Source organism: Vipera ursinii (assembly GCF_947247035.1).
Source record: "Vipera ursinii genome assembly, chromosome: 3".
NCBI classification, from domain to species: domain Eukaryota; kingdom Metazoa; phylum Chordata; class Lepidosauria; order Squamata; family Viperidae; genus Vipera; species Vipera ursinii.
Genome location: NC_139516.1, coordinates 19,273,550 through 19,298,912, shown reverse-complemented (window position 1 = coordinate 19,298,912; position 25,363 = coordinate 19,273,550). Strand labels below are relative to the sequence as shown.

Below are 25,363 nucleotides of genomic sequence, written 5' to 3'. Positions count from 1 at the left end.
AGCTGGCTGACAAACCGTACTCAGCGAGTAGTCCTCAATAGTACTACATCCACATGGAGAGAAGTAAGCAATGGGGTACCACAAGGTTCCATCTTAGGCCCAGTACTCGTCAATATCTTCCATCAATGACTTAGATGAGGGAATAGAAGGGGAACTCATCAAATTTGCAGATGATACTAAACTGGCAAGAATAGCCAACACTCCCAAAGACAAGCTCAAAAAGATCTTGACAAACTGGAACAATGGGCCCTATCCAACAAAATGAATTTTAATGTGGAGAAAAGCAAAGTTTTACATTTAGGCAGAAAAATAAGATATAAGTACAGATCAGGTGAGACCTGGCTCAAAAACAGTAACTATGAGAGGGACCTTGGATTAGTCCAGTGGACAATCACTTGACTATGAGCCAGCAGTGTGCAGCAGCGGCCAAAAAAGCTAATATAATCCTGGGTTGCATAAATAGAGGCATAGAATCAAGATCACGTTTTATAAAAGTACCGCTTTATAAAACCCTAGTGAGACCACACCTGGAACACTGCAACCAATTTTGGTCCCCATAATACAAAAAAGATGTTGAGACCTTGGAAAAAGTTCAGAGAAGAGCAACTAAGATGATTCAAGACCTAAAACATATGAAGAACGGCTGCAGGACTTGGGTTTGGCTAGTCTAAAGAAAAGAAGAAATAGGGGTGACATGATAGCAATATTGCAATATTTGGGAGGCTGTAACAAACAAGAGGGGGGCAAACTATTCTCCAAAGCACCAGAGGGTAGGACAAGAAACAATGGTTGGAAACTGACCAAAGAGAGAAGCAACCTGGAATTAAGGAGAAACTTCGCAACAGTGAGGACAGTTAACCAGTGGAACAACTTGCCTTCATAAATCATGGGCACTCCATCATTGGAGGTTTTTAAGAAGAGACTAGACAGTCACTTATCTGAAATGGCATAGGTTCTCCTGCTTGAGCAGGGGGATAGACTAGAACACTTCCAAGGTCCCTTCCAGCTCTATTCTATTCTAAGGATAGATTTTTCATAGTATTTATGGCCAACAGATTGGGGTAGTCTATAAATCTAATAAAAAAAATAAGTAATTAAATGCAGAGCACTCATGTATAAGCAGTATTCTCTTTATTAATGCCTAATCTCTATCAAAGTGAGTTGTACTGTGTTTGAAAAAATGACAAATGTAATTTTAGGTTGCATCAAGAGAAGTATCGTTTATCAATAACAGGAAATGATTCCAACTTGAATACTGTAATCACTAATCTTTAAACAATATTCTGACAAAATTGAAATTGATTTAAATATAGGTAGTCCTCGACTTACAACTGGTTCGCTTAGTGACCTATGTTATGATGGACATCCCCCAAAAGTAATTATGACTCAGTTCCAAAGTTCTAATGGCCACTCCCCCGTGATCATGTGACTGCATCTTGGGTGGTTGTCAACTGACCCACATTTTTTTAAAACTCCCATTTATATCCCGCCCTTCTCCGAAGACTCAGGGCGGCTTACAATCTAAGCACAAATTAATGTGCTTAGCAATAGCCTTCATTCTATGTATATGCCTGCTTATTAGGGCTTTCGCCCCCCCCCCAAGCGGCATTATTACAAAGTCAGCTTATTGCCCCCAACAATCTGGGTCCTCATTTTACCTACCTCAGAAGGATGGAAGGCTGAGTCAACCTTGAGCCTGGTGGGACTCGAACCTGCACTAATTGCAGGCAGCTGGTGTTACTTAAGGAGGCATTAGCCCACTGCTCCACCAAGGCTCTCAAACATTTATGACTGTTTGCTGCATCTTGTGGTCACATGACTGCAATTTATGCCAGTCTTTGGTCACAAACCAGTATTTACTTTTGGTTTTCAGAAAATTGGTCAATAGCGAACCATTGGCTCACTTAAAAATTATGGTAATTTACCATAAAAAGGGTTGTAAAATTGGGTTGGTAATAATGGGTAATAATACAGAATTTCAGTATTAACTATTAGCTTTATGACCATTGCAAGGTAGGACCTGATATATATAAAGCATAAATGTTCGTGGCATCAACAGAATGAGCTGAAATTAAGACCTGTGTGATTAGTGATGCTTATATTAATAATATAGCTAACAATTAGATAGTTTATGAGAAACATGCCAGCTTTACAAATTAAAATAATTAAATATAACATAAAAATATATCTGAAGTGCAATTATGGAGTCTCAGAAGCATTAAAATGTCTATGCCCTCACCAATTCTCTTACTATTCCCATCTACAACTTGATATTCTTCTTTTGTTGTTGAAACGAATACTACTAACATAAAGTAAAATAATATTATATAAATGACAGCTTTTATTTAAATAAGTCTACAAACAAATAGGGACGCGGTGGCTCAGTGGATTAGGACGCTGAGCTTGTCGAACAGAAGGTCAGCAGCTTGGCGGGTCAAATCCCGAGTGCCGTGTAACAGAGTGAGCACCTGTTACTCATCCCAGCTTCTGCCAACCTAGCAGTTCGAAAGCACGTAAAAATGCAAGTAGAAAAATAGGGACCACTATGGTGGGAAGGTAACAGTGTTTCGTGCGCCCCTGGCGTCTAGTCATGCCGGCCACATGACCACAGAGACGTCCTCGGCTTTGAAATGGAGATAAGCACCAGCCCCTAGAGTTGGAAACAACTAGCATGCATGTGCGGGGGAACCTTTACCTTTTTACAAACAAATAATTGTAAATAAATCATTCTTCTTTAAAGTACAGTGTTTTTATGCTTAAAATCCTAAACAATTTAATGTATACCTTGAAAATTTGAAGCAGTTACACAAATATTAGACTTATAACTCCCGCCCAATTGCCCATGGGCTCACAATGGGTCGGACACGACTTCGCAACTAACAATAACCCTAATATTTTAAGTAATAATCTCAATATAACTTTATAGTTAAACATTATCCAGTATCAACCACCAACGTTCATCTGTTTATTAGACCTGTAATTATACTCAGCACAAATAAATTAAGCATTTAAATATTGACTCAATAACAATGAGGTTCATCCTAAATGATGTAAAACCAAACATGACAGTTACATATATTATGAAAAGCCAGAAGATTTTAATTCACTTCTTTTCATTGACATTTACTATAAATATTTAGGTAGTAAAAAACAGAAATTATATAATTTTTTTAAAAAAATTGACTAAATTGTTTCACAAAAAGTTTATTTTTATGCCTATATTCATATGTGTGTGTGTTTAGCTCTACCTCTATCTTTTATCTTTCTATACATGTGAAGTTAAAAGTATCCAGAGGTTAATCAATATGATTTGGAGACCCAGTTCAAAGCTTCAAAAATAACCCACTCTCATACAGATCACTGAAAATATTTCAGTGGCGTAAATCACTGATTTACAAAATGAGTGAATCCCTTAGTATATATTTCAGAAGGCTAAATTGTAGATTTCTTTCCAATTCTATTGACTTTTTCTTTTTCATGAGCCAGATTCTTAACTATTTTCTAGGTGTGGTTTTTAATTACAGACTCTTAATTTTTCTGAAATCTTTTTACAGCTGTATGTTTCTATCATTCTTTAATGGTATAACTAGGGCTCTATTGCTGCATGCACTATTATCCTGCTAAATGGAATGAGAAGGACCATCCTTTTGATTGATCTCATCCCTTTCATGATATCCTTCTAGAATCCTTCTCCATATCTTTTGACAAAATTGGCTTCTCCAAAACCATAGCACATAAATATTTGAATATTGTTCCAAATATTCAAATACTTATATTTTGAATACTTGTCCAAATACAGATAGTCTTCATTTACCAAACATTCATTTCAACTGTTTGAAGTTATGATACTGAAAAAATAACCTTATGGCCCATTTATGTGTCTTGCAATATCTCTCTGTCATGTGATTGTCATTTCAGTCAGTATATCTGTCTTACCTCCCACCCCTCAGAACAGAGAGACTGGAGAGATTGCAAGCAATTTCTGTAGGCAATCTTTCCTTTACTTGACTCTTTCCTATTGCTGGCAGATTATATTGCTCTCAATGTGCAGAAAAGCAAAAAGCTTGAACTCTTGAACTCCAATTTCTCTGCTCTGCAAAGTGGATGGAAAGATCAGGCAAAGGAAGGTTTAGTTAAATCTCAAACACTGTATCCCCAACAAAAATAGTCAAAACTACAAAGCCTCAAATGATTATGGCAAAAAAAATTAAAGATGAGAAAATGGGACAAGGAAGGTATCACCATTTACCTTTCCAATGTAGACCACTTTTTCCCCTTTAAAAGGGGCAGCAAAGGGGATTTTGTTTTTCACATTTCTGTAAGAAATATTTTAACGGTTCAATGATCAATTAATGCTGGCAGTGGAGACAGGGAAATGAGTGATATTATGAGTAGAATCAATATGTAATTATACTACAAAGATGTTCATTTGATAAGGTGCAAAATGTACCAGGTTTCAGTTCATGGATCACAGATTCAACAATACTCACTTTTTCAGGAAATTATCATCCTGATCTCTACCTTATCAAGTATCTATATCAATAAGAACTTATATTCAGACCCAGATGTATAATGAACTAGATACCTACCCTTTTGTAGCTGTTGAAGGCAATGAATTCCTGGAGCCTTTCTATTCATGCAACTTCTTTTGTAGTTTCTTAATCTTATGACTTCTGGTAGGAAGTAGCATTAATGCCTGCAGTAATGAATCAGAATGAAACATTGGTCTGCCATCAAAAGGAGTATGCATAATAATGAAGGTTGGCATTTAGCAAAAAAGAGAATGATTCAACAGAATGTGGAAACACTAGAAATAAGGTTTTACCAAACAAAAAACTCATCAGACATATTTTGAAACAAATGTTCTTCACTAGAGATAAAGCAAGCTTAAACAACAGCTAATATGAAAGGGAAAAATCAGTGCCATTGCTTACTTGAAAAATATTTGGTAACATTATATTATGATTGTATTTCATTTTATTGTTAACTCATTCCAAATGGATATTAATTATGAATTTTTTTTAAAAAAAATTCACTTAAAACGGTCATTTAATTAGGACTATCCTTATGAACAGCATGTTGGCAGAAGCTAAAGTAAACAATTTTATGGTAGATTATCAACAAAGACAAAAGACAAAGAAACACACATAAAATAATTGGGCCAGGAGAACCAATAAGAAAGGGTGGAAAGGATCAAGCTACAGTCTCATCGGTTGCTGCAGGAGGCCAGAAGATGACGCGTGCCGCCCTAAGAAGAGCGAGACGAGAGCAAGAGCAAGACCAGCGGAAAGTTATGGAATCTTCAAAGTGTGCTTACAATGAAGATGTAGAAGGAGAGCGGTCTAAAGAAGTTTTGGGGGTCATGACAGAGGTGCTCCAAAAGTTTTGGGGCGTTAAGATTGCTGATTAAATTTTTAGATTAGAATGTCAATGGAGTAAAATTATTATAGAGGAGAAAGAAAGTTTTTTTTTTCTTTTTCTTTTTAATATTTTATACAATTTAAGATTGATGTTATTTGCTTGCTAGAAAAGTATATTAGGGTTACGGACTTAAAGTATGTGTTGAACTAAGAGTGGGTATGTAAGCTCCTAATTAATAACAAGTTGTCTTAGAGATTGCTTAAAAATTTTTTTTTTTAATATATATACTCTTTTTATTTGAACTTTTATTTGAACTTAAGGATGATTTGGAACTGTGAGACATTTGGCGTGATACACGCAAGAACTATTTTAGATTATAGTTTGGTTGGAGATTATTAAGATTAACAGAGATAAGCGCTTTTGGTGCGTAACTGAGAATTTGTTTGGAAATTAGAGAAAGGTGGGAGAATGCAAATAGCAGGTGAAAGTTTTTTTTTTCTTTTCCCTTTTTTTTGAAATTAATATGAATAAAGACTGGGATTAAGAAAATTTATTTTGAGTAAAGATCTTTTTTTGTTTTCCTCTTTTTCTTCTCTACTTTATTTGTAATATTAATATTGTTTGTACTCATTTTATATGAGCTAGAGAGAGATAGAATTTATAGTTTATTGTTGATAATATAGGGGTGTTTATGTTTGTTTTTTGATTTTATGCCCTGTATTTAGCTCTGGGAAGTCGGGGGGGGGGGAGAGGGAGTGGGGGAGAGGGATAGGGGTGGGGGAGGGGGGATTAAAGTCAAAATGTATTGTAAAACTTTTTAAATAAAAAAAAGAAAGGGTGGAAAGGAAAAACCAATAGATGAAGAATAGGGATGAGCTGTATTTTGCAGATGGAAGTAATATGTTTTGCAAAACCTAACATAAAGCAAATGAAATAACTGTGGCAATAGTGTGTGAATGTCGACACAAGTGATTAGGTAGATACAAGATGAAAGAGCATATTTATTTTGTACATTTGTGTCACTTCTTTATGTATGCTCTGTAGCACAATGTAGTATATAACTGGCTCATATTTAGCTGTCGCTTATAGAAAGATCATAGAAAATAAGAATATGAAGTTAAAGTATTATTCTGAGGCAGCAAAATGTTGCACCAAGACAAGCTAACTGTAGTTTCCTAGATCCAAAAATATATGCCAACAAATATTGTTCACAGCTCTCTGCAGCACATAGAAAAATGAGCTCCAGTAACATGATTAAGAAAACAGTTTTGATTTATTAAAACAAAACTATATTCACTACCCCTATATTCAGGAAAAGTGGCATTTTTTCTTTAAGCTATCACTATGTTCACTGACAGACTATGTATTTTATGAAAAGTTGAACTTTAACCCCAGACATCCCTAAATTATAGAAACTCTGGTTGTAGTGACAGGGATAATAAAGAAAAGCTGCCAATCAAAAGAAACTATACTGAACAAATTTGGCATAGACAAACTGTTGTGATCTTCAATTTATTATTTTCTGGCCTCTAGATCCCTCCAACACCTGTCCCTGAAATCCAGGACAAAATAACAGAATTGGTAGTGCAATTTCCTACAAAATCCCAATCAGGAAAAAAAAGTCAAGCCTTCAAAAACTGAATGTAAAATGCTCAACCTCTGCCACAGAACCCACCCTCAGGGCCTTCAAGAAAGTAGTAATAAAAAATGAGGATAGCTATTAAGTTCAAGGTATTTACCATTCATGAGCCAATGTATCAACAGTAACATCTCGTGGACATTCACTATACGTTTTGTGTACTGATATCATTTTTTTAAGAAACAAATTCTATTGTACGTATTTTAAAACCACTCTGAATAATCGATGTGCTTATATGAATGTTTTTACAAAAACAAAAGATGGCATCATGCTACAAAATTTTAATGTTTAATGTTATTGGTTAATTTGTTTTAACTTGGTTTTTTTTATTGTTTTTATTCATGAGTCACCCACAGACATGCATGTGAAATGGGCAGCTGTATAAATTGAACTAAATACATAAAATGTGATTGGGTACAAAAATAAAATGTTCCTTCAAACTGCTTAAAGAGTCTGAAAACACTCAGTACAACAGTACATAGTACATCAGGTAGCCCTCAGCTTAAGACAGCAATTCAGCACAAAATTTCCGTTGTTAAGCAAGGCAGTTGTTAAATGGGTTGTGCCCCATTTTATGACTTTTTTGCCGTATTTGTTAAACGAATCATTACAGTTGTTAAATGAACCATGCAGTTAAGCAATGCTGGCTTTCCACATTGACTGTTCTTGTAGAAAGCTGGCTGGAAAGAGTACAAGTGGTCATCAGATGACCCCAGGACAGTGCAATTGTCATAAACACACATGCCAGTTGCTAAGCACCTGAATTTTAATCACATAACCACAATGGTCATTAAGTATGATCATTAAGTGTGAAAAACCAGTCATAAAATACTTTTTTCAGTGCCACTGTAACTTTGAACAATCACTAAACAAATGGTTTTAAATCGAGAACCACCTATAATCGAAATGGCCAATTATCAGTGATCAAGCAGACATATTTTGGTCAAGATATTGATATTGCACGCAGTGCAACGTATTTATTTGACTATTTATGCCCCACTTTCTCACTCAGTAATTATTTAAGGCAGAGTAACAAACAAATTAAACTGATACCAAAAGTGATATTAAATTAACAGTTAAGGGCCTAACAAAAGAGATGTGTATTTTCTAAGAGTTTGCAGAACGTTGAGGAAATAAGACTCCAAATGCCATTAACGAAGGATCCCAAAGATGCTTTTTCACGAGGCAACCGGATTTTCTTGTTTTTCTTTGAAGATATTTCACTTCTCATCCAAGAGGCTTCCTCAGCTTCTTGGATCAGAAGCGAAATATCTTCAAAGGAAAAGAAAAAAGTCCAGTTGCCTCGTGAAAAAGCATCTTTGGGATAACTATGATCTGGATGACTGAGAATCTCCATAGACATTAATGAAGGAATGTATTAATAATAATAAACCTTTATTGTCAAAGTACAACATGTGTACATTGAGATTAGCTGAGCCTCCCCTCGTGCTCTCCCCCCCCAACACACAGTGACAACAAACCCTCCATCCCACCACACTATGTGAACCAACTACACCACACACCGGCCTCCCAAGTCAATTCTGCATAAGATTATGTCCCATTTAAAAGCCTAACAGCCCATGGATAAAAGCTATTTTTCAGCCTGTTGGTACGGCTGGCTATATTCCTATATCTCCTACCGGATGGTAGGAGAGTAAAGAGATACCGTCCAGGGTGTGAGTCATCCCTGAAAATCTTCCTCACTCTTCCAAGGCAACGAGCCCTGGCGATGTCATCCAGTGGTGTCAGGGAACAGCCCACAATGTCTTGTGCTGTGCTCACCACCCTCTGTAATACTTTCCTATCCGCGGCTGTCAGACCAGCATACCAAACCACAATACCATACGAGAGGACGCTCTCTATAGTAGACCGGTAAAAGAGGGTCATAAGCCATTGTTCTACCCTGTTCTTCCGCAAGACCCTAAGAAAGTGAAGCCTCTGTTGGGCCTTTCTAGCCACCTGAGTTGTGTTAACTTTCCAGGTCAGATCTTCACAGAGGTAGACTCCCAGAAATTTAAAGGAGGAAACTCTCTCTACACAGTTCTCCCCGATGTAAAGTGGGGCAGGTTCCTCCTTTTTCCTCCGGAAGTCTAACACCATCTCTTTCATCTTGCCGATGTTTAGGTGCAAGTTGTTGTTACTACACCATATGGATAGCTTTTGTACCTCCGCCCTATATGCTGTCTCATCCCCACCTGTAATAAGACCCACCACAGTTGTATCATCTGCGAACATGAGAAAATACAGATAGTCTTCTCCTGTATGCGAGGCAGACAGGAACAAGAGAAGTCTTAAAAGGACCTCCTGAAGATTTTAATGGCCTTATCAGGATGGTAATGGGATAGTGATCTCAGAATTTAAACTGTTTAGGACCTTTATGTTTTGTAAGTAAGATGCCCATGTCTTACATCAGTTAGTTGCCTAGATCAGGGCTTTTCAGTCCATGGTACGTGTACCACTGGTGGTACTTCGGCACCTAGCAGGTGGCACATGTACCATGGATTGAAAAGCACTGTAAAAAAAAGTGTAAAAGTGCATGAGCTGAAGCAGCGGCAGCACCAAAGAGGCCTGGGAGAGATTCGGATGGAGCTGCGGTGCTGCCGGGGCTCTGAGACCCCAGGATCAGCACACACAGTTCCAGCTGATCAGTGCTTCCAGCGCACCCGGTAAAGGAGTAGGTGGGGGGAGAGAGGAGAGGATATAAAAGGAGGAGTAAAATCGGTACTTTTTTCCTTTTTTACGGTTTGTAACATTTTATTAAATTACAGAATAAAATACAAAAATACAAAAGCAAATATTAGAACACAGTGGGGAGGAAAAAGGGAAAGAAAAGTGAGGGGGAGAAAGGAAAAAAAAGAAAAGAAATGGCATTGACTTACGACTTCCTCTGTTGCAGTAGAATGAAGCATTAACACCGAACCTCAACTTTTTTTACTTTTCCATAATCGTATAAACTAGCCATTTCTATAACAACAAATCAATAAAACCCAAAATCCCTCATTTTTTCGGCCATCAAGTTTTTGACACCTTGCTAAGCACTGGTGGTACTTGAATATTACCATGTCCTAAAAGTTGTACAATCTGTGAAAAGGTTGAAAAGCCCTGGCCTAGATGTCACATTTAGTATACATGTAACATTCACATGGTGTTCAAGCATAAACTGTGTTCCAATAATCAATAGGGACATGAATACATGGATAACTATAGTGAAATCTGACTAGTTCAGGAAGAGTTGTAGCTGATATAGTGGCCATAATTAAATGAAGATGCTTCTTGCTATAGCAAGCTTACTGCAAAACCTCCATAACAAAGCATCAAAGTGCAGTAGTCCCAGGCTGATTTGGGAGCGTACAACTCAATTCAAAAGAGGATGAACTTTCACCTCGGGATTCTGACTTCCTTATTTAACAACAGCATCACATTTCTACCAGGATTTATTTTAAAATTATATATTTTTGTTCTACCATGACCATTTCATTATTGAAATTAGTCAATGTCTCTTCCCAATATTCTGTGATTAAGAAACTATATCCTAATCAAAATCTCCAATATTCCAGCAGTTTCACGTAGATCCTGAGAAGCATGATAAAATCCTGTGAAACATCACAAAAAATACAAACCTGTAAAACAATGGCAAAGTCAAATTCCACAAGGAAATCCCAAAGATTGTTTATTTAATATTTCTACAGCCAGCCACACATTCATGATTGTACTCATTATCATGGCTGATGGTACAGAAAGTTGTTGAAAGGCTCAGGAAAAATATTATGGCCATAGTCCACCCTTTCTAGTTCTACCAATAAGAGATTATTAAGATAACCAAGCAATTAACTTGGATAAAATCATAACCAAGCAATTAACTTGGATAAAATCATATTTGAAATACATTAGATAATCAGCATAATTTAGATGTATTTAGAGGCTAGCATTGAGACTGGCCAAAAATTGTAGAGATTTTCTTGGTCAAAGGAAAGCTTTCTTCAATAGAAGTCCTTTTAGTAGTCCCAATAATATATTTCCATCCAGCAAAGAGGCATGCATTCTCTGTTTTAAGAGAGGTTTTAATTTGGCAGGAAGAGCAAGGGTTAAGTAATTAAGTAGTATCTCTCCATTCTCTAGCCATATCTTCAAGATATAAAAGCCATAAAGAATCCAAAGCGACAAGAAAACCATGACCTGACCTAACAACAGTTAAATGAGGATGAAGCTGATTAAACTCTGCCCACAAAGAATAATGTAATGCTATCCTGCTCTGTGGATGCATTGAAGATGATGAAGCATTCTTTGTTACTTAGGAGTTCAAGTGAGCATCATATCTTCCTTGCTGGTTATTAGTTCAGTAGTCACTTTCCAACTGTTTTTCATTCCCCACTTGCTATCTCTTAAATAATTAACAAGCAGGGTCCAGATATTTTTCCTCATCCTTTCCTCTCGGTATTCATAAAAACACAGAGAATATAAAAGTCACACATTCCTTAGCTAAAAAAGCCTCTCTATATGTCCTGGACAAGGGACACGGTGGCTCAGTGGGTTAGGACGTGAGCTTGTTGATCAGAAGGTCGGCAGTTTGGCGGGTCGCATCCCGAGTGCCGCGTAACAGAGCGAGCGCCTGTTACTCGTCCCAGCTTCTGCCAACCTAGCAGCTCGAAAGCACGTAAAAATGCAAGTAGAAAAATAGGGACCACTACGGTGGGAAGGTAACAGCGTGGGAAGGTAACAACCTTTGGTGTCTAGTCATGCCGGCCACATGACCACGGAGACGTCCTCGGACAAGTGCTGGCTCTTCGGCTTTGAAATGGAGATGAGCACCGGCCCCTAGAGTAGGAAACGACTAGCACGCATGTGCGGGGGAACCTTTACCTTTACCTTTATATGTCCTGGGCTCAGGCAGTTAGTATACACTTGGGTAGATAACCTTTCAAGCCACACAGTCAAAATGCTTGAACATGCAAGAAAGATGTTTTCCACAGGTATGGGGCAGACAACCAGCAAGCCAGAAGGTATAGCATTCTTTCCCTCTCTTATCATTTATCTAGACCAAGTAACAGCAGACATCTTCATTCTCAGCCTCCAATAAAGGACATTCATCAGCATTCCCTCTTAAGCTATGCAATATAGAAGCACCAGAAGGCACAAGGAAAATAGTGTCTGAATGTGCAGTGCTGTAGTGCAGACTGTCTGTGTGCACCATATGAAAGGTATAAAAACTGAAGGGTCTTCCTTCAGCAGTATGTTGACATCTACTTTCTATTGATAATAGATGCTGCTTTTGCTATGTTGTTTTTTTTTTTTTTGCTTTTTCGTTGTAGCAATTTTGTTATTTATTTAATAGTTCCTATTTCTAAATCGCCTATCTCCCTTCGAGAGGAGCTCTAATTCAGCTTGTATATATACCACTCTGAGGCTGTACAAGTAGTCCTTGGCTTACCAAGGCAATTTCAACTAGGATTGCTGTCACTAAGTGACATGGTCATAAAGTATGTCACATGATTGCCAGTTGCCCCATTTCCTGCTTGTCAGAAGCCAACAGTGAATGTTAGAAATCACAATCATGTAACTGTGGCATGCTGCAACTTCACAATTCTGAGTAGGCACCCTGATCCTAATCACATAATTGAGGAGATGCTGCAATAGCCAGAAGTACAAGGACCCATCATAAATACTATTCATTCACTGCTGTCCTAACTTTGAATGGTTGTTGAATGAATGAACGGTTGTAACCCTGAACGAATGGTTGTAACCCGAGCATTGCCTGTATTCCTAAATACTAGGGATTAACCTGTTATACAGAAGGTTATTTCCCGAGTATACATTTTAAGGTTGCATAGATATTTAAAATATTTTCTACTACAGAAGATGTTTTATTTATATTTTCATGGTTATAATACAATATTGAATTTCAAGAAGCAAAATATTTATACCAATAGCATTCCATGTTGGTCAAATGGATACTGTTTATTTGGTACCTATTTCTAAATCTGCTCTGGAGTTCTGAGACATGCATAATCCAACGGTGGGGAAGGCATGTCCTACAGAACAGGTAGATGCTCTGCATTAACACTGAAAATTCCACAGCAGTAATTAATAAATGTGCTTTTTTCATCAAAATACTTGGAAGACAACCTGTGTACTGACTTGGAATCCTTACAAAGATTAAAATTATTGCCAACTTAAGTACAAGCTGAAATAAAAACCACCACTATGAATGTATCAGTCAAAAGTAAAGTAATTGTTCAAGTGAACTGACCTATCTGTCTTATTAAATCTAGTAAGAATCCGTGACCCTCCAGATTGATGAACAGCAATTTCCATCAGCCAAGACTGGGGATACACCCAGTCAGAACTAGCATCAGTGGAAATTAAGGTTACTGGGAAAGTCAAAGGCTCCTTATCCATCTAAAATGTAATTGCATTTTGCCAAATATTGTATCAGAATGAGACATACAAGCTGAACAACATTCCCTATGAAACACTACCACTGAGCCATATTATAGCTGGCAATAATGAGCACCTTATTTCTAAGAACTATTAATAATTTAAAGAGAAAAAAGATTTAAATATGTAAAGTTGTACAGATTTGCTATAGCATACAGGTGCACACTTTCTTTTTTGTAAAAAAAAACAAAAAAAAACAAACCCACATGTGGATTATATATTTGGGAGATTACATATGAGCAGGGCAATAAGAATGTTTGTGTTCAAAATAGAAAATGGCTGTATCCAGAGTAAAGGATACATTTTCTAAAAATACATTTAGGTCCTCCCAGCCACCCTCTCCCATCTTATTCATTCTGAAAACTATTAAGTTGAACTTTTACTTACTTACCGAAAGTTGGCAGCAACTGAGGACTGAGGAGAGATCTCATGGCCGCTCAAAAAGCCTTGAGGGGCCGCATGTGGCCCCTGGGCCACAGACTGTGCACCCATGCTATAGCAGAACGAATATAAAAAATGGGAATCAAAGTTCATTCATAAGCTTCAATCAAAAAAGCCCTTGCATGAACTGGTGATAATTGATTTCTGTTAATTTATGCCCCATGCCATATCACATATTACTTAGATATTCTATGAACACAAGGGGCTGTAAGAAAAAGTTCTGTTTGGAATGTTGTTCTTCTGCAGTTTTCTGAGAAAACAAATGGGCTAATTCAGACGTAATATTCCTAGCTGAGTGAAGTACAGAATAACTAATAGCTAATGTATTCCTACTGACAAATCAATTTTATTATTTATTACTTATTTTATTTTATTACATTTATATACCGCCCTTTCCCGGAGGACTCAGGGTGGTTTACAGGGAATTAAAAACCAAAAATACAAAAGTTAAAACCAGTTTTAAAAAGATTAAATTTGTCCCTGTACAAATAAAACCCCAATTAAAATAAATTAATCCTCAGCCTGGGCCAGAGAGCTCGAAGAGCCAGGTCTTCAGGCCCCGGCGGAATGAACGGAGGTCGGGGGCAGTCCTCAGCTCCACTGGCAGCTGGTTCCAGAGGGCAGGCGCCCCCACTGAGAAGGCCCTATCCCTGGGTATTACATACTATAAGATATAAAAGATGGATAAATTGGATCTAATTATTTTAATCTGTAATGTTGTTGAAAACCAAGTATTCCAATTTAAACAATTAATTGAACCAGGCTATTTTACCTGTTTTTAATTTTAAATTATTCCAGGTCCTTAAGTTTCAAAACTGATGCACAGTAATGCACACTTTTACTGAACTCAGCAATTAGCGATTGGTTAAAGCACACGTCAAACTCAAGGCCCACGAGCCAAATCCGGCTATGGGTCCACATCTGGCCCAAGGGGCCACCTGGAGACACCAAGGCACTGCCCCCACTGCCCTGGCCCACCCCTCGGCCGCCGCACCCTGGAATCTCGCAGCCCACGTAGTGCGTGGGTCTGAGTGCTTTGGCCGCTGGCCCGGCCCTCCAAGCAGCAGATAGAGGCACGGGGGGGAGGGGAAAGACATGTGATCTGGTCCACTGGATGTGCCAGACACTTGTCCGGTTCTTCCACTATGGTAGGTGTTGGCAAGCAAAGACGGAGGGTCCGAGGCACAGGCACAGACAAGCAAAGTGGGGCCACGGCGAGGCAGCCCAGCCAGTCGCTGTTACTGGCACATGGCCCCTGACACTCAGTCCCCGCCAGCCAACTTCATCCTCCAGCTCTGCTGCACACGCAAGACGAGCTTCCCGCTGACCACCACACCCCCGACAAACAGGGACTGCCCTTTCTGATCCACCTGAGCCCAGCCCGAGGTGCCCCAAGCAGTGTTGGGATGTGTCACGAGGTCCTGGTGCCCTAGATGCTTGAGGGCCAGGCCGGGTGCCTGGCCCCCCTCTGCCCAAGGCAGCACATACCACTGACTGGGGACCCTCCATGTGGCCCAAGAGAGATGGTGAGGCTCTTCGGTGGACTAGGCTTCTGCCAGAAACCCCGATTTCCCCAGCCTCCCACAGGTGCCCTCTGACGCGAGTGATGTCAAGCTGGCCACACATCCCACCCGGCCCAAGGGCAGCCACAATGCTAATGCGGCACTCAATGAAATCGAATTTGACACCTCTGATTGCACTACCTCCTTATAGTATGAACAAAACTTCTTTATAACTGTCAACTGATATATCCCAAGTAGCACACAAATATTGCTACAAAAGAAAAATGTTAGCCAGTCATCAAAATACATTCAGCTTTTAATTCAGAACCTAAACGTAAACATAAAGCTTTCAAACTCAATTATGAAATGTCACATAGTATCCCAAACAATAATTTAAAACAGGGTAGCATGAATAGAATAGAATAGAATAGAATAGAATAGAATAGAATAGAATAGAATAGAATAGAATAGAATAGAATAGAATAGAATAGAATAGAATAGAATAGAATAGAATAGAAATAGAGCAGGAAGGGACCTTGGAGGTTTTCTAGTCCAGCCCCCTGAAAACTGCTTTCTGCATCACCTCTGAATAAGTTTACTAATGAAGCTGTGCTCTAAAAGTGAAAAATAGAGTACTGATCTTTTATTTTCAATAAAGCAATAAGAACCAATGTAAACTAATGCAACAGTTTAACAAAAGGTTAAAATTTCCCTTACAAAAATTGCTATACCTAATCTAAATGGACCCAAGTCTCAAATCCAGTGACAACCCCCCCCCCAAGTAGTAGTAAGAGCTATAAACTATTAGTCTTGGGCTAATTAGATCTGCTGATTATGACTCAAGTAGATGGCATCTGATAGTAACAATATGTGTACTACAAATTCTGCAACAAATCATATTTACATTATTATATAAATGACCTCAAAGTTCATGAGACATTTCATTTTTGCAAACAGAGCTCTGAACTTAAAGTTTAAATTCTAAGATACTAGCTCATATTCTAGTTCTGCAAATATAAAATTAACAAAGGATATTAAGAAAAAATATCCTCTACTTTTCTTTATTTATTGATGTTTCAAGGGCCAGTATGTACCACAAAAAAATGCTAGAAGGTATAGAGTTTTATGTTAAAAGTATTAACTGTTTTGAGATAATGGCTATCTGTATTTCCTGCTGGCAGAAACCTGCTACAATTGTGAGTGAAAGAATATGAAAAACTGAATTACAAACTATGCTGGCAGGTTAAAGGAGAATTTATCAAAGCAAGTGTTTCCTTGTACTATTTCCTGTTTATCTGAAAACAAATTTTATTAACAGCCTTCTATAGAAAAGTAGCATAAATAACAATTCAGTTAAATAATGCAAAAGACCAATAAATACAGTTTTTGGGTTTTTTTTAAAAAAAAAGTATTGGGAAACACTTAAACACTATAAGCATGTAAAAAACAAAATAGGAATAGGATATAAATTGTAAAAATGACAAATGTAACAAATCTATATTACAAAATGATACAAATTTTATTTAATAGAACAGAAAATATTTGAAAAAAATGATCATTTTGTTTCAATGTGTTTCAATGTCTTCACTGTATCATTAAGTCTTGTGGTACTAATAAAACTTATACAATAAATAAGTACACACACAAATATATATAATACATCTAATTCACAAGAATGTATCGATATAGGGGTAGTAAGAGGGGAAAAAGCAGATATCATGACCCTCTTGGCTTTTAGGAAGTTGATGAAGACCTGGTACTTCCCCAGGCTTTTGGCCCACAAAATAGAGAACTTCATTTTTAGGAGATATATCGACTTCTCATTTAGCTACTCAGTCAGAGATTATTTGCAAATGGGAGTATAATTTTAAAAAATCATTTTCTGACCTAAATGCATTTACAAGCAAATTTTGCGTGCTTAACAGTGCATGCCACAATGTCACAGCTGTACAAGAGCTCTGTACAAGAACTTTATCTGAATGAAACAGCAGCAGCAATCAGTAATCTCTGTACCATCTCTTCTTCTTAGTCACTTTGTGACCATTTTGGTTAATGATCTGATCATTGGAAGAGAACTTGGTTGCCAAAAAGTGGGTATATAATAAATTTTAGATGGTTTTATCGTCTACTGCCATTTATTGATATATATTATTTTTGCATTTCCTGATTTGATTTGATTTTCCTTTCTTTTCTATGTTGCCCAAAGACACACTGAGTCAGGCATCCATACAGAAAATCACAAAATGCAGAAAATTCTATTAACAATATTAATATCTAAAATATTTGCACATATTATACTAATATGCTGTCATAATTGTTATGCAATCAATATACTATAATAGTTAAGATTCAGAAATCAATGGGAAAGGATTTCAACTTTCCAGATACTCTGCAAATTTCAGAATAATGATAAATGAAGTTTTAAACATTTTGACATTAAAATTAATTACAATTTAACTAAAACCAGTTCAATTACATACAATTTAATTCTTCTATCCCACTAAATGCCAAATTAGTGTTAAAATATTTATCAATTATTCCACAATATAGTTGACATTGTAGACATTACTTCCCTTCTCCTTTGATCATTAAGTGAAGGGCTTTGGTCATTAAACCAAACATCATGTGACTGTGGCATACAATTTTACTTATTAACTCTTCTTGTCACAAGCCAGTTGTGAAGCACATATACTGTATGATGATCATATGTTGACAGGATGCTATGAATATCATGTACTGTATGTGATGACTGGTGGGAAAGTTATTCTTTTACACTGACATAAATTCAGACAGACACTAAACTAGGCAGTTGGTAACTGAAGATTACTTGTAATCTTTTAGATAAACATCACGAGTAGAAATCTATACACTATGGATCCACAAGGTGTAGGTCTTGGGAACCAGGACATTTGCTTTTTTTCCTTTTACTTGATCAGACTTATGCAAACTGGGTATGTTGTCAAAACCCACTCCTACTTTGCTTGACCATGACTGCAGTGGAATTATGTTGACAAAACAGGAAGGACAGTCAAAATATGTTTTGGAGAAACGTAAGTTAAAGCCATCCATTAATTACAGCAGTTTTTGGAGGGCTACTATACCTGGGCTGCAGAAATTTGGGCAGTCAAGAGATCGCAGTGATGCACTGGATTTTTCTGCATCCAAGTTTTTATAGTCCGTATTTAGACAACTTATATTTCATTCCTGAGGTGGAATTATTACGAATGAAGGAAAATATACTTGACCCAGGATAACGTTGCAGGATCCAATCTGGGTCAGTCACTGGGACCAGTTTAGTCTTCCAAGCTTTTCTCACATTCTGGTGAGAAAAAAAATTCCTAAGGATGGGCTCCAGCATGATTGGATCCTGTCACATATATAGTAGGGGACTGTGTTACTCCTGCCCACGTATCAGTATTATCTTGCACTTTAATTCTTTACTCCATTGCCTCAAATGTACAAAGAAACAATTTAGAGCACAATTCAAAGGTATCCTTTATTAACAGAAGCACCTTACATTGAAGGAATGGATTTCTCCCATAAGCCTACATCCACTATAAATCTGTTCAGATTCTGGCTCAGGAGGTCCTATGAACCTAACTGAGGAATGGTCTTGTTTAGTCATGAGGGAAGACTTGCAACCGGTTGGTCTGACAAAATGGGGAGAATCCTTAGAACCAGGATTTTCAGCTTGTTTAGCCAGAGTAAAGTGGGCAGAGTGTACCTGAAGAACCCAGTTTTGAAGATAACATAAACCTGAGCCATATGAGCCTATTATAGGCATATAAAAACTTCCAGAGTTTTAATTTTAACTTTTCCATTTAATAAACACTCTAAACATAGGAATAGTATAAGTAGACCAAATTCTACATTTTGTATTATACGTTGCTAAAGTAGGTAAGAACATTTGGATTGATTTTAGATACAAAAATCAACGTAGCACATTTCCCCCCATCCAATAAACTTTATTCTGTACAGTTTCACAAGTTTTAAGATGATGTAGATCTGGCTTGCTTTGCATATTTTCACACATGGCTTATCTCCAATTCTACCGTTTCAAGTGGACATTATCTTACATGTTATTATTTCTAGGGCTAGGCCACATGGTTTACCTAAGACTTCTACAAAAAAAATCTCCAAATTTAGAGATTCAGATTTAGTCCTTCCATCCTAAACATTGAGGAAAAAATAGAAGACATTTCTTTTGTTCACCAGAACAGTTATAAAATTCTCAGCATAGAGTACATTGAGCAAATATGCCCTAAATAAATGTTGTGCTATAAACTAGGCAATATGAGTTCTGATGGAATTAAGATGTAATTGAAAGAATAGAAAGGTGGTCACCTGGCATCAAAATGATGCTGATATGGAGGCCAGTCAAGAGTCTGAAGAGGACGGATAAAGACATTACGCTTTCTTTCATTCTTAGTCCTGTCAAGAAAATGCTTTGCCAACATGTCCTGTTCAGTCTGTCACATACACATACACAAGTTGGAATAATCTTTGGGAACAAGCTTGCAAAGCAGCTATGCTAGCTCAAATCAGAAAGCAGTAAAAGCAATGCACACACCTGTGGCATGCAGGCAAGCAAAAACATAAGAACTTATTTTAAAATGGCCTTGAATCTTCAGATTTTGCATTTTAGAGTTCGAAGTTAGGCATTGCATTGGATCAGCCAACTTCTCTACACATTCTCAATTTCTCAAAATCATGTGAAGTATTAGTACTGCTTTATAAAGCCTTAGTAAGGCCACCTGCATCCAGTTTTGGTCACATTATAAAAAAGATGTTGAGACTTTGGAAAAAATGCAAAGAGCTACTAAGATTATTAAAGGCCTGGAGACTAAAACATATGAAGAATGGCTACAGGATTTGGATTTGGCTAGTCTAGAGAAAAGAAGGACTAGGGGTGACATAAGGGTGGCTCAGTGGGTTAGGACGCTGAGCTTGTCGATCAGAAGGTCGGCAGTTTGGCGGGTCAAATCCCGAGTGCTGAGTAACAGAGTGAGTGCCTGTTACTCGTCCCAGCTTCTGCCAACCTAGCAGTTCGAACGCACATAAAAATGCAAGTAGAAAAATAGGGACCACTACGGTGGGAAGTTAACAGCGTTCCGTGCGCCTTTGGTGTGTAGTCATGCCAGCCACATGACCACGGAGACGTCCTCTGACAAGCGCTGGCTCTTCGGCTTTGAAATGGAGATGAGCACCGGCCCCTAGAGTTGGAAACGACTAGCACGCATGTGCGGGGGAAACTTTACCTTTACCTTTAGGGGTGACATGATAGCAGTATTCCAGTATTTGAGAGGTTGCTGCAAAGAGGAGGTGGTCAACTTATTTTCCAAAGCACCAGAGGACAAGAAACAATGGATGGAAACTAATCAAGGAGAGAAGCAACCTGGAACTAAGGAGAAACTTTCTAATAATGAGGACAATTAACCAGTGGAACAGCTTGTCATCAGAAGTTGTATGTGCTTCATTACTGGAGGTTTTTAAGAAGAGACTGGTCTTTGTCTGAAATGGTATAAGGTCTCCTGCTTGAGCAGGGGGTTGGACTAGAAGACCTCCAATGTCCCTTCCAGCTCTATTCTGATTATTTGCTAAACAATAGGTAATTTGTTATAGTGCCCTTTCCTACACAATTTTCTCAATAAGTATGATAAAATATTTCAAATATATATATATTATGGTAAAGTCCTTGAAGCAATGTAGGTGAAACTCGACAATTGTTTTAAAGAATTTACCATTGCTGTTATTCTGCCACAATGTGGTATAACCTTCACCTTTTCATATCTGAGTCCCTGTCCCATAATTTTTAGAGAAGGCTGTAGAGAAAGTGGTGACTCTTTCTCTAGGGCACGGGTCCTCAAGCTCGGCAACTTTAAGACTTGTGGACTTTGCTAGCTGAGGAATTCTGGGAGTTGAAGTCCACAAGTCTTAAAGTTGTCAAGGTTGAGGACCCCTGCCCTAGGGGAAGCAGATTAGCTGGATCCCTGGCAGTCAGATTTTAGATAACTCTGACATCTCAATGACTTTTGATAGTATCAACCATACTATCCTTCTGGACTGTCTCCATTGGACTGGAAAGGAGAAGAGGAAAGCGGCTCCAGTCAGTGCTGGTGATGGGAGGAGAAATCTATCTGGAGACCTCTATTCTGCAAAGTACGACAGGAATCTTTACCTCACAGCCTCCAGACACTGATACAAGGCACTCATTGAATAACTTGATTGGCCAAAAATAGTGATTATAATACTGATGAATGAGCTCATCTAGAGGCCTCATGTAGCTATTAAACAGGACAGCTGAGAGTACCAAATTCTGTAGTACTCCACACAGTAGGGCCTGAGGGTGAGACACCTCCTCCCCAATCATCACTAACTGGAATCAACCCCAGAGAAAAGAAACAAGCCAGTGAAGCACTCTGCTGCCCATTCCCAATCTTCTGAGCTGAACAAAGGGATACAACAGCTGATGATATCGAAAGCCAAAGGCAGGCAGGCAGGCAGGCCAAGAATGGATGCACAACCTCCATCCCACCCAAAACAGATAAACTAAACGCACGACCGATGCCATTTCTGACCCATATCTAGGTGTGAATCCTGATTGAAAAGGATAATCTGCTTCCTCCAAGCTCTTCTAAAGCTGTTGTGCAAGAACCTTCTCAAAAAAGGAGCTTAGGTACTGCATGAAAACTGTTTAGTATGGTGGGCTCCAGTGATGCCTTCTTAAGGAGGGAACTCCTCTTTAAAAGATGAAAGAACAATCCCCTCACTCAAAGAATTAATCAGCACTAGAAGCCACTCAAATGACACCACCCAGGCCACTTTCACAAGACAGGAGAGGCGTGAGTCTAGACAGCAGCTGGTTGAGCTCATAGTTCAAAGGACCTTGTCCACTTCTTCATGTCCAACAAGTTCCCAGGCATCTCCTGAAAAGCAAATCTGAGCAATTTTATCCAACAGGCGCAGAGAAAATTTCTCTGCATGTTCCTGCAAAAAGTCCCCAGAATTTAACCAAAAGGGCTCATGTAATCCAAAACAGGGCTTCAGGATGGATGCAACAAGGACACAAAAGTAGTGCTGCTTTGCCACTCTTAATAGTGCTCTAACCCATGTTCAGTTGAGCTCATCCTTCGTTGAACACTTAAGAATGCTCTAGACATCTCTTCCCTTATTTTATTTTCCTCAGTTCCTCCATAAACCATGGCGATTGATGACAGCCATGAGAGGGGAGCGGGCTGCATGGTCATAATCCAATCTAACACCTCAGCCATCCCTTTATTCCAAGCAGCAATGAAGGCTTTGGATGGATCATGCAGCAACCCTAGAGGAACAACCCCAGCTTCCTCTGAAATCCATCCAGGGCCATCAGTTGCCAGGGATGGATCAGTCTAATGGGTTCGGCCTCCTTGCATGAGTAGTGGCACTAGAGTTTCCCATGGAAATTAGGCTGTGGTATGATCAAGACAAGGGAGATACCCAAAGCTTCGCCAACTTCAGATCATATATGCATTGTTCTGACAGGAACACTAGATCTGGAATATGACCACGGCCCCATGCTCTGAATGACCTGAAATAGGCACATGGTGGCCAGGAACTCAGACCCTCTTCCTAGAGAAAGCAGACTGAAGTCATTCAGGACCAAAAGTTTCTGGAAATCCACTGCCAGCCCAAACATGAAGTCACAGTAATCGCAACTGATCCATAGAGCCAAACTTAATAAACATTCAGTGACCTGTGGCACAGCCTCTTGAAAGCCGTAACAGATTCCTGGATAACAATCACCACACTCACACCTTGCTCAGAGACTTGGCTGATGCCATACCCCAACCCCCACTGGGCATCTCAGAAAGGGCAACGCCCCCTTCCAAATCCAATCCTAACCTATCATCAATGATTAAAACATGAACAACAGAATCCTTATTACAAATCAACCTGGCATTCAGTGATAGCCCCTAGAGGCCACTGAAGGTCTGCTGACTAGGTACCAGGTGTGAAATCAAAAAGCGGGAATGCAGAAATAGTATGAAACATTGGTCCTATGTTCCCCTACTCTCCGTCTCCCACTGTATCTCCCTGTGACTGTCATCACCTTTATATTAGGACTTGTCTCCATCCTTCCAGCCCCATCCCACACCCAGATTCCCCAAGATCAGGAGCTACCATCCACATCTCCAAGTCCCAACAAGAGAAAACAAACAATATGGGATACAATAGTCAATAACAGACATGTGCAAAGTCTAGCAGTATCCAGCAACGCTGGCTGCAGTAAGCACAAGATGTATAGAGATAAAGATGTAAAGAGGACTGTCTTCACACAGCCAAACAGCTGCGTCAGGTAACAGCCAAATTCACAAATCCAACAGTAGATCAAGCAGCAGATTTAAGCATGAAAGCAAGCCAAAGGGCAAGCCCAGCCCAGCATGGTCCATCTGTCCTCCAGTTTGCTCAGCAGCTTAGCTCCTCAGGGATCAGACCCCAAATGTCACAAAGTACAAAAAGTAGTCCCAAATTACTGATGAATTTTCCAGTCTGACAAGGCCAGTACAGAAAACCCCAAACAGGGGTAGCTTGGAAAATGCAGCTAAACATCTCAAAGTGTCGCACAATGCCCCAAAGTGGCCACCCTCTTTGCTCCATTCCTCTCCAGTTCCACTTTGACCCATGCAAACACTTCTAGCTGAAACAAACAAACACCATCAGCTTCCTCACCACAGTATGAACAAAAAACTGACAATGGCTACTTTTTGCTTCTCAATCTTAACCCTTAAGTAAATGCTATTCCACCGGAAAAGGACAGTGACAGAGGATGCACTTTTAAAGCCCTACAAACAACCAGTTAAAACTTGATTGTTTTATCAAGTGCAGAAAGATGGCATACTACGAGAAAAGTTTTAACCCAGAGGTCCCCAACCTTTTGGGAACCAGGGACCAGTTCCATGGAGAGAGGTTTTACCACGGACCGGAGGGAACATGGTTTTGTGTGCTGCCTGCATCCCACGGATGGGGCTTTGCTTGTTTGTGCGGACCGGTTGCTGGCATGCCACGGACTGGTACTGGTCCATGGACCAGGGGTTGGGGACCCCTGTTTTAACCCACTAGATTCTATTTAGCTTTTGATTGATTTGTTACAATTAAATGAAATGGAATAAAAATATAAAACTGAATCAGTTTCAGACATTTAAAGATTCCCTTTATATCCTACAGAGGGATCTCCTTTTATAACAAATCTTTAATTTCAAAGTATATTAAATCAGGTTGCGACCAAATTTAAATGTGGAGACATGAATTGAATCAAGTCCTTTTTCAATCTTAAATTCAAATAAAACCAGAGCTTATTCACATAGGCCTACTGGAAATATTAGTTGAGCCTGCAAACATCTAGAGCAGAGCTTTTCAACCAGTGGTACTTTGGCACCTGGCAGGTGGTACGCGACCATCCTAGATGTGAAGTGGGGGAGGGGAATGAGCTGAAGTGGCGGCAGCACCACACAAGACTGAGGAAGAGACAGCTGGAGCTGCAGGGCTATGAGCGCTCAGCAGAAGCCCCAGGATCGGCGCATGCAGCCAACACTTGTCGGAGCTCAGCAGAAGCTACAGGATCAGTGCCGGGCTGCAGCTCATTGGCGCTTCCAGGATCAGCATGTAGCTGGAGATGCACTGAAAAGGAGGGAGACAGGAGAGGATATAAAAGGAGGAAGTTTTGGCAGGAAAGGGAGAGGAAAAAAAGACAAAGGGGAAAGAGAAGGAGATGGAGAAAGAGATATGGAGAAATGCAGCCTAAAGGAGAGGAGTCAGCTGGAGATGCACCAAAGAAAAAATGAGGATGGGGAGGGGAGAGAGAGAGGGAGGATATAAAAGGAGGAGGTTTTGGCTGGAGAGGGGAAAAAAGATGATAGGGAAAGAGAAGGGGAGGGAGAAGAAGTAGAAGGAGAGCCCAGCAGGCAGGGAGAAAAGAGAGAGGAAGAAAGGCCGACCAGCCTGCTGA

General features: G+C 39.0%; 1 protein-coding gene across 3 annotated transcripts in view; it reads right to left on the bottom strand.

Annotated features, from left to right (window-relative positions):
* ADNP (activity dependent neuroprotector homeobox) overlaps positions 1 to 25,363 on the bottom strand; it is a 52,969-nt gene that overhangs the window by 11,426 nt on the left and 16,180 nt on the right. For 2 of the 3 annotated variants that reach the window (XM_083357456.1, XM_083357455.1), the window contains exon 2: positions 4,590 to 4,696. In XM_083357456.1, coding sequence (XP_083213582.1) covers positions 4,590 to 4,638 — 49 coding nt within the window. In that variant the 5' untranslated portion in view covers positions 4,639 to 4,696. Of the gene's footprint in view, positions 1 to 4,589; positions 4,697 to 13,826; positions 13,929 to 25,363 lie in introns of all 3 variants that reach the window. The other variant, XM_083357457.1, reaches the window with a different exon arrangement.